At 48.5% G+C, this 10,345-nt stretch overlaps 1 protein-coding gene across 1 annotated transcript; it reads left to right on the top strand.

The window, feature by feature from the left end:
* Nucleotides 1-6,212: 6,212 nt before the first annotated feature.
* On the top strand, nt 6,213-7,512 carry LOC123114662 (protein EARLY RESPONSIVE TO DEHYDRATION 15). The gene is made up of 3 exons (XM_044536115.1): nt 6,213-6,433; nt 6,609-6,891; nt 7,014-7,512. Exons 2-3 carry the CDS (start codon nt 6,636-6,638, stop codon nt 7,172-7,174), a joined length of 417 nt encoding a protein of 138 aa, XP_044392050.1. The 5' UTR covers nt 6,213-6,433; nt 6,609-6,635; the 3' UTR covers nt 7,175-7,512.
* Nucleotides 7,513-10,345: the final 2,833 nt, after the last annotated feature.

The following is a 10,345-nucleotide window of genomic DNA, read 5'->3' as shown; positions in this document are numbered from 1 at the left end:
ACATGTTTTATGCAATATGTGCGGCTGTACAGTGGCTGGACAGCGGCTGAACAGTAGCCGCGCGACTGCTGGCCGGTTTTGGACCATCTATTGGAGTTGCTCTTTTGGACCATGAATTTGGACCATCTGTTGGAGTTGGCCTTTTTTCGGAGCTCCAAAATGCACTTTTTGGCGGTCCAAATTTTACATCTCCGGGTTTGGACCATCAAAATGTGGACCATCTATTGGATATGCTCTTAGTTATGTATAAGTTTTTAGAATCATGCTCCTGGTCATCTTTTTCTTTTCTTTTCGTGGGGACACTCTTGTGATCATCAAACACAAAAATGAAGCCGAAATCACTCTTCTGACCTTGTCCTTGTCAGAACACTTGCTCACATAATGAACTCCTCACGAAATTATTTCATGATCTGGCTCTTTTAGAAATGCCACAGCCCATGGTGCTGCTGATCCACACCGAAACGCCGAGCTAGTCAGCATAGCCCTGGCCCACGGTCAGGCCGAGCTGGCGTTGCTTGCTAACGTGACACTGATTCACAGCGAAACGCCGAGCTAGTCAGTGTTGCCCTGGCCCATGGTCAGGCCGAGCTAGCGCCGTCGCTGACGTGGCAAGCTTGAAACGCAAGGCCCATGGGCGTTTCTGCTTTGGTAACGACACACCCTATGGCATTGTTGGCCTGGATTAAGTAATGTGCGCAAGGTCATGGGAGGGACCCAGTCGGAGCCCTAGTCGGGCTCTTCTTTCCCAGCTGCAACTACCAGAGACGAACTGGCACTCATCCCTCTCCCATTCTTCACCTAATCCCTCCCAAATCCTCTACTTTGGCCATCAAAACGAGTAGATCGGACCGTCCCCAAGTTGCTTGAGGTATTCCCCTTCCATTCCTCCAATTTTTTCGAGTCAAAGATTGGCTATTGTAGATACATTTTTTGAAACATGGTGGAACCCTAAGATGAGTTTTTGTGATTTGTTTGAAGAATAGTTGGGTTAGATTATGTTTAGAAATAAGATATACTACTTGTGTTGAAGTATTTGTTACGGTACTTGTGTAGTATTGGATTTAGAGATAGAAAAAATGTATTATGTTGAATCCTAATATTTGGTTCCTAATTAGTTTGAATAAATTGTTTGGGATAATTTTGATTGAAAAGAGTTGGTGTTGGTAATGTGGTTGGCGATTTGTAGTATTTGCTTTAGAGATTAAAATCGGTATGTATGTGCGATTGTGTATGTAATTTGGTCATAATTTTAAGCATTTGTATTAACAAGCCCTAACTTATTATGTAGGATGTTTGAGCTGGATAATATCTTTGGCCTTGATGATTTCTACAAGGAGAAGCACGGTGTCGTGCTAGTGGAAAGAGGGAGGTAATTATTTATCTTTATTCGTGTATTCATATTGTCACAAGTTGAGAGAAGTAACAAGTTGTGCATTTGTTTTTTAGGTTCCTCCAATACTTCGGTTGAGGGACCACAATTTGCGTGAATCCCTATGATTTGACCATCGATATGAGCCTTATTTCATAAGAATGAATCTTTTTTAGTTTGTGCTCAACTTTAAAGGCACGCTGCCATGGATGAACTCCACGGTCATTACTGCCCTTACGAACCGTTGGAGGCTGGAGATGCACTCTTTTCACCTGCCTCTTACTGATATGACCATCACTTTGGAGGATATTGCGATGATCTCTAGTCTTCCGGTAGAGGGTAGAGCTCTTGCCGGGAAGGTGAGGTCTGAAGGGTGGCGACAACGGGTTGCATGATTGGTTGGTGTTGAACCTGAACCTTAGACTCATAACACCAAGGATCCTAGGCCATCCGGTGTGTTGTTCTTGTGGTTAGCCGATCATTTTTATGAGTGCCTGGAGGATGCCGGGCCGGCGGTTGTGGAGAACAACATGCCAGGGCTTACTTGTGGAATCACCCAAGTGGTGTTTTCGGATGGCACGGGGGACATCGCCTCCTTGTTGTTCTTGGACCCTCTTTGTAACGGGGATGTTAAGTGGAGTAGGGGATCGGCGGCACTAGCCTTATTGTACCCTCAGGTAATGCTTACTATATTCCATTTTCATTATATGAATTTGGTGCTTGCGTGTGATCATTTAACATGTGTATAAATGTGCGGTTGGTCGGAGCATGTCAGAGGAGTAAGTCGAAATCTTGTCTTGGTGGTTTTATGTGGGGCCTTACAGTTTTGGATGTGGGAGTATACCTGGCCATACCTCGGGCCGGGCCGGGCCTAGCCAATCCCGACGAAATAAACCAAGGCCCGAGCCCGGCCCGGCCCGGCCATCGGGCCTGTTTTCTGGGCCCGAGCCCGGCCCGAACACGTAAAATCCCATCGGGCTCCGGCCGACCCGGCCCGACCTTCAGAGAAATGCAAAAATGACGGGCCTAGGCCCGGCCCGGCCCGGCCTTCGGGCTCAAAATCTAGGCCCGAGCCCGGCGTGGGGGCAGCGTCGGGCCGAGCCGGGCCGGGCCGGCGGGGCCGGGCTTCCCATGGCCAGGTATATGTGGGAGCATCTCCCTGTTGGCCATTCAGTCACCATTGCTCTATACAAACCTTGGGAGTGGCCTTTCAATGGGGATGAGTAAGTCCAACATTGATTCCTTCAAACGTGTTAATTGGAAAAATACTCCCATATTGACTCGAATGAATATCTCGGCTTCGAAAACTTGCGGTTCTTCCCGTCAACCCTCCAGGACCTAAACAACTCACCTTTAGCCCATGGTCTATCGTCCAAGTGTCAAGTGTGAGCCGCTATGTTGGCTCATTACATTGTCTTCCACTTCAACTCTTTGCTCAATGATAGGCGGCACACTACTAATCGGGCTCACATCATCTACTAAGGTTTGGTTCAAGTCAACATGAAAGAGAGGAGGCTTGACCACCTTAGTTGCAAACACTTCGAGTGATTTGACTTTCGAGGATGCAACAACCTCCTTATATGCACCCCAATGCAAATTGGACTTGATAGACATTGTCTTCATTCGACACTTGTGTGCCATCCCAACATCATATCTTCCTACTAATTTAACTTGGTCACTTGGATCCATCCACTTTAATGTAGTTCGTGCTTCTTCCACAACCTCTTCATAACTAGGACTCTCAACAAATATCAACACTTCCTCATACTTGTCAACAATATCAACATTCATAAATGCCGCTTCAACATAATGAAGATTCACAATCTTCTCCATCTAAAAAATGGGAACGCAAGTACAAGAAAGAAACAATGCAAAATATAACACATTGCATACAAAACCACTAAGAACATCATTGTTCATACAAATTAAGCATCACCCAAACCCTAAACCTAAATCCTAACATTAAGCATAACCCAAACCATAAGGATTGTTCATCAAATTAGTAAATACTACTAGAACAACAATACTCATTAGTAAACACTACAAACATCATATTATGGAACAATGTTCACAACTAGGGTTAGGAACGACATGAAAAAAAACCATCCGAATAGACAAATCCAACCAGTAAGAATTTGTGAGATGAAGGAGATTACCTATTTACCTCAAGGAACGAAAATGACACCAGATCCACGGGCCAACACAATCGATTTGAGAGGGTCCAAGTGGGGCGACAAAGGGAAAAAGGCAAGAGCTCGGGGTAGGCTGATGGGGGAGAAGAGAGTGAGTGGTGAGTAGTGGGTAAGATCCCCACGGCCACTAAAAATACCTGGATTAGAAACGCCACAACCTATGGTGTTTCTAGCAACGTTGGTTGGCTCGGCGTTTCCAGCCTGCCATGTCAGCGAGCAACGCAAGCTCGATCTGACCGTGGCCAAGGCAGCAACGTTGGCTGGCTTGGAATTTATGTGTGGAGCAGCAACGCCACAAGCGGTGGCGTTTCCTAAAAGGATCAGATCGTTAAATAAATTTGTGCATAGTTCATTTTGTGAGCAATTGTTCTGTCAAGGTCAAAAACCATGATTTTGGCCCAAGAATGATATCATACCATGTTATTGTTAGCCATGGGTGAAGCACGGTCACGTTGTGGCATGCCCAGGCGGCCACGGCCGTTTGAGAATATAACAGGCTATCTAGACGCCATGTATAAAGATGTCTTAGGAAAGTTATAGGGATTGGTTAAGTAAATCCAAACATAGAAATCATTTTTCGCATGAAGAGAGTAGATTACCTCGAAGCTCGTGATGAGGCCCTTGAAGACCTCGCGCATTCCGGCCTCTGTGAACTGGAATCATTGCAGCGTCACGCCGATCAAAGCGCGGTGCTCTTTCTTGAGGGAGTAGACTGTTAAGGTTGCCTCCATTTCTTCAGTCCACCGCCCTTGGGAGGGAGATGGGGATGGCAAGAGCTCGGACCCCGACACCTGGGTGCTGGGTACAAGGGTCTCTAGCTGCGGTGGTGGAGCTGGAGTAGACATCGGCTGGGCCACCGATTGGCACAACCCTTCTTGGGGACCCCGGGGCCCCGTCCCCTTGGCCTTGTGGGGCCAAGGTATCAACCTCGGCCATTACGACTAGCTCTCCAGCCCCTGCCGTGTCGACTTGGGGCGCCGGATTAGAAGTTACTTCCCCCAGCCCTACTTGAGCTGGGGGAGGAGTAGCGGGGTCCGGCGTCCCACTGGCAGATGGCAACCCGCTCGAGAAGTCGATAGGGCACACCTTTGGCGGGCTATACGAATGTACTGATGCAAGCCTAGATCTGGTCGAAAGGAACTGATATAGGGTAAACCTAGAAGCAATGACGTACCTCTGGGGTGCCGGATTATTCCTCCCCGATGCAAGGGGATCATCTTCTGACTCACCGGAGAGTATGATCCTCTCCGACGTTGTGGCCTTGCTGGTTCGACCTCTTTGGGCGCTGGGGGCGCGTCCCAGCCTCGGCGTCCTCCGACGGCGCCCTCTTCCCCTTTGTGAGAGGGTTCTTCTCTTCCTCCTCCTCCTCCTCCTCCTTGTCCTCATGAGTGGAGGAAGCGTGGGTCTCCTCGGACTGGGTAACAGAAGTATCCCGATTCCGGAGAACCGCCCTGTCCTTCAGGGGCTTAGACCCCTTGGGGGCCACTACGTGCGACTCCTCGACTAGGAGGGCCATCAACAGGGGAGTCCTCTCCTCCTCCGGTAGTGATGTTGGGCACTACATTTGCTCCGCCCTGGCGACCCACTTCTGTAAAGGGGAGGTCGGCTAAAGTTAACCGGGGTCTTTGGAGAACATGAAAGAACAGTAACTGCAAGTCAAAAACTTACCGGTGGGGCGTCATAGCCAACCTCGAGGCCGAGGTCCTCCCCTTTCTTGGGGATCTTGTCCTTGGGCAGCTTGAAGAACCGTATCCGCATACCGGCCAAGGTGGAGCAAAAGAAGTTGAGGACGGGCCCTGCCTCCTCAGGCTTGTGCGCCCACTTCGGGGTGTCCTGGAGTTGGAGTGGGAGGATGCGGCGATGAAGCATGGCGTTGACCACGTCGGCCAGCTGGAGGTTCTTCTGAGTAGACTACCATTTTGAGCCTCTTGATCAGCGCCTCCACCTCGTCTGGATTCCCCCAAGCGATGCCCAAAAGAGACCCGTGAATTTTCTTTTCTTGTTGAGCTTGCTTTAGAAGAGCTGAAAAACTCTCAACACAGAAGAGGAATAGATACAGTGATAGAGGATCACCCTGTCGAAGCCCCCTCGATGGGAGGAAACCGTCTGACACATCGCCATTCAGTTTCATCATAAACCTCGCTGTCATAACACATCTCATGACCATGTCTGTTCATGCCTGAGAAAATCCAAATTGTGTCATCATATTATGCAAAAAAGACCACTTCACACGATCGTATGTCTTCATCATGTCTAACTTAACCGCATGTAATGACTTCTTTCTTTTTCTCTTCCTTATTGCATGCACACACTCATACGTCACTAGGACGTTATCAGTGATAAGTCTCCCCTTGACAAATGCACTTTGTTTCTTAGAGATAATAATGGGGTAGAACACATTTTAACCAGTTAGTAAGGACCTTGGCCGCAATCTTGTATAAAACATTGCACAAACTAATTGGCCTAAACTAAGCACGCTAATCGGATGGCTGCGCAGTAGCCCGGCCCAAAATTTAAGCACGTCCTATGAGCACGACCGTCGCGGGTGTGTGTGTGGCTGCTCCGTGTGAGTCAATGGCCCGTGGTAAGCATGAGCGATGTCGTCGGCGGTCCACTCTTGTGTTGGGGACGCGTGAGTATTTTTCGTCCTATCTGGCACGACCGGCTGGAAGCTGCGTCCGACCCAGCCAGCGCCGAACAAGGAAGCCTCGGTCGCACCTTCCTTCCATCCTAGAGAGGCCTCGGTCACACTGCTATAAAAATCCCATCGTTCCCACCCACAAACCAACCCAACCCAACCCGGTCCACTATCCAGATCCAGATTCTGTATCCTGACCCTGCTCCTGCCTGCGATCCCCAACCCCAATCCAAGGTATGCATGCGTGCACCAAGAACCGTCTCTGTCCCGTGCTACCGTTTGTAGATCTGCCAAGAACCGCGCTCTAGTTTCTTGATCTGCAACCCTGTTTCATCTCTGTTTCGCGACGCCAACTCACGACTGGATCCGGTCGCTGATCTCTGCGTGGTTTTGATTTTGATCTGACCAGGACCAGACCAAGAGCAACAGGGAAATCATGAGCGCCATGGTCGCGTCGTCGCTTAACCCGGAGGCCCCGCTCTTCATCCCGGCAGCGTTACAGCAGGTGGAGGACTTCTCACCGCAGTGGTGGGACCTCGTCAAGTCCAGCGCCTGGTTTCGCGACCACTGGTACCACCAGCACCAGCAGCTCGACGATATGGCCGACTCCCTCATCGCCTTCGAGGCCGAGGACGCCATCGCCGTCGAGGCTTCGCAGCCGCAGCCGCAGCCGCCAGCGGCACTCAAGATTGGTACGTGTCAACCAATTCACTCTCAACGCCTATATGTGTACATACTGTAGATATGGGCGCTCAAATAAAAGATGAAGCAAGACTGCAGTGAGCTCATCACGTATGTGCTTCTGTATGTGCAGACGGGGTGCTCAAGGCACTGAGCCTGTCGTCCCCAAGCCCAAAGGGCGGCGACGCCCTGCGTGGCTTCTCGGAGAAGCCTAGGTACACCGAGAAGCCCACCAAGTACGCCGGCAGCCCGAGGAGCGGTGGCGCACCCCGCTTCATCCACCAGCCTCGCTAGGTTGGGATGCCAAGCTTAAAGAATCGAGCAGATCCTGCGCCTTTTCTGCCTGCAGTGATGCATTGCTCTGCCTTCTTCTAATACACCATCTGTCCCAAAAATAAATGTCTCAAACTTAATACAACTTTGTACTAGCTCTAATACAAAGTTGAGACACTTATTTCGAGACGGAGGGAGTAGTAAGTAGTGGCGTCCGTTTGTATATTATATTAAGTAGAAATGAAATGACCTAAGAAAAAGGCAACAAAATGCAACCGATGTTTAGTGTGATTTGCCTTGTAAGTTATGTTGTGCCCAGTGCGTTGGACAAGAATGTATAGTAGAATGCACCCTTGTTATTGCGTGGCCAAGCAGCTTACTTTTAATTACTCCCTCTGTGAAGAAATATAAGAGCGTTTAGATCACTATTTTAGAGATCTAAACGCTCTTATATTTGTTTACGGAGGGAGTATTGTTTAGCCTTTTCTTCTAAAGATAAAGATGGGTCGCTGTTTGTCGTTGAGATGCCATTCTCTTCTGATTTATTGTTGATTGATTGCGGCCATGTTCTCCATGGGAGTTTAGGGCGTGTTTTGTTGCCCGCACCGAGCCCAACTAGACTCGCGCCGGAAGGGAGAGGCTTGTTTGGTAGCCTGGTTTTTCTGTTGGGCCTGCACCGTACGATTCTCAGAGCAGCCCAGAGCGTGGCTCGCTGGAAACCCTGGGATCGGTAGTTTCTCGCGAGCCAGGCTGAGTGCGGTGCGAGGTCGCACGGGCCGGAGCGAGGCGCGGGCGAGGGGGGATGGCGGGAGATGGTGTGGAGGCATTTGACAATGACGCTTGGAAGAACAAAAGGTTGAAATGGACAAAAGCAATGTGGCTTAACAGAGGTTGGAATGGGCAAAGGCAATGTGGCTTAACAGAGGTCAGTGCAGGATTTGAAGAAGAGGAAGAAGAAGCAGCAGCAGTAGAAGCACAGAAGAAGAGGAAGAGGAAGCAGCAGCAGAAGAAGAAGAGGAAGATGAAGCAGCAACACCGATGAACTATCCCCTATTCAGCCAATGGTTCGTAATAATTTGAACTGTCACTTGATTGTAGTTAGTATGAACTGTCATTTGTTTAACTAGCTGGCACTATGTTTAGATTGTGTGTGGTAAGGTCACCACTAGTTAGAAGTGGTGACAACATTTTATGCAAGTTGCAACCAAACACCATGTCATATGTGCACCTAATACAACGCGGGCAACCAAACGCTGGGTCAAAAATGATTGTCTCATGCAACTAGGGGCATGCGACAACCAAACTATGTGCGTCTGGTTTTTTTTGGCCTGCATCCCCTCAAACCGGCTCAATAGACCCAGGCTCGCCGGGCCAGGCTGAGCCGGCAATGTAACCAAACACGCCCTTAGAATCCGGGTACCCAAGTAGCTGGTGCTGGAAGATGATAATATTAAGTTGGATTGGTTTATGATAAGTATGGTGTTCAGCTCAGCTATATACACTGATTCTCAATGTTGGAACGTGCCTTCAGATTCGGCTGCCATGGCAACTATTTCCGCTGCCACGTCTCGCAGCACGTCTCGCAGAGTGCATCACACGTGATTCCCTTCAGTTGTAACTGACTTAGCTCTTCAGCCCTTCGCGCTTGTATAGGAGTTTTTTTTGGAACTGTTTAGCTGCGGGTTATAGTTGAGATTGTGTTGTGTTGTTTAAGTGTACAACGATTGATCCATACACACAACAGTTCGAATCTCTTGTTCTCACTTTCTACATGGCATCAGATACCTAACCCAATCCCTTTCCTCTCTGGTCTTCGCTTCCGCTCCCACAGTCGTTATGGACATCTTCTCTTAGGCCATGTGGCCCATGTCGTCCCACAGCTCCAATGTGCCTCTCCCCACCCTGAAACCCCTCTTTCCATGTTCGCATCCGCCTCAAACTTGAGCCACCCTCGTATGCACTAGATTAGGGGGGCGGCTTGCCGCGCGTTGCCCGCCAAACGGCAGGCTATAGGAAATGAGATGGTAATGGATATTATTTTTGCGTGTTGTAAAACTTGTATCATACCGCTGAATAAAGTTTGTGGGCTAGCAGATAGGAAACTGAGATGGTAATGGATATGATTTTAGCGTGTTGTAAAACTTGTACTGTATCATAATGTTGAATAAAGTTTGCACACAAAATGCATTCAGTTACATATATAATTAGTTTAGTTTGACTAATTCACATCTAGATTTTTTAAGGATGTCACATCTAAGCTCCCATAAATATATAATGCAGCAACAAGAAACAAAAAAAACTAGGACAAGAAAAAAACCCACAAACATAGTGGACATCAGCTTAGATGTGACATAACTATGTCACATTTAGATGTGTCCTAGACAGACCCTAATTAGTTTACAGATTTGCTATTTCACATCTAGATGTGAAATAACTATCTCACATCTAACCTCTAAGCCGCTGAATCTTGCCCTCTCTTTGAGATTCGCGTGAAGGCAGTTGCCTGGCTGGCGCACTCGCTAGCGGGTCGTTTTGTCTCGCGCGCGGCCCGTGCACATTGTTGTTAGTTGAGGCGGGTCATTGCTTTTTTTGTCGAGCTATTGGGCTGGCGTCCTCTCTTTTGTCCGCCGTCGTCTCAGATTCCTCTCGAGAGCGTTGTCCCCCAGTTCCCCCCTCACATTCATTCGAGCGTTCCCCATTCATCATCTCCCCAGGCAGACCTTCTCACAGGCGGCGGCGATTTTGAAGAGCGAGAAGGGAAGATGGGGAGAGCGCCGGTGAAGTGAGTTCCATTCTTTTTTGTTTCTGTGTGGTTCTTCCTTCTCTCCCCCATTTTTTTGTAGGAATCCCCTGTTTTGTATCTCATCATGTAGGTCTGTCTCCAAGCCCACGCAGATTAGCAGCATCATTTAGGGCTTGTGTTCACCCCCCCCCCCCCCCCCCCCCCCCCGATTAGCATCATTGACTGTCTTTGTTTGTGAATCTCCTCATCTACTTGGTGTGTGTGTGTAGGTTATTCAGTGCAATGGTAGGTGTAGTTTATGTGGTAGTTTATTTTATTGATTTTACATTTTTTGCTAGATTCAGTAGTAGTAAGTTCTTTTTGAAGTTTGTTCCAGATAAAGATGTGTGCAATAGTGTTTTAAGTTGTTTGTGGGTGATAGGAAATAAGGGTTCACTTTTTAGGTTGTT

This window comes from Triticum aestivum, chromosome 1B (genome assembly GCF_018294505.1).
Source record: "Triticum aestivum cultivar Chinese Spring chromosome 1B, IWGSC CS RefSeq v2.1, whole genome shotgun sequence".
Lineage (NCBI taxonomy): Eukaryota > Viridiplantae > Streptophyta > Magnoliopsida > Poales > Poaceae > Triticum > Triticum aestivum.
Note: the sequence above shows the minus strand (reverse complement) of the source record. Positions and strands in the feature narration are given on the sequence as shown.

Excerpts from the sequence above, each read along its gene's own strand:
- LOC123114662 (XM_044536115.1), top strand. The coding sequence starts at position 6,636 with ATGAGCGCCATGGTCGCGTCGTCGCTTAACCCGGAGGCCCCGCTCTTC. Across the intron at positions 6,892-7,013 it reads GCCAGCGGCACTCAAGATTG|ACGGGGTGCTCAAGGCACTG; the intron begins GTACGTGTCAAC and ends CTGTATGTGCAG.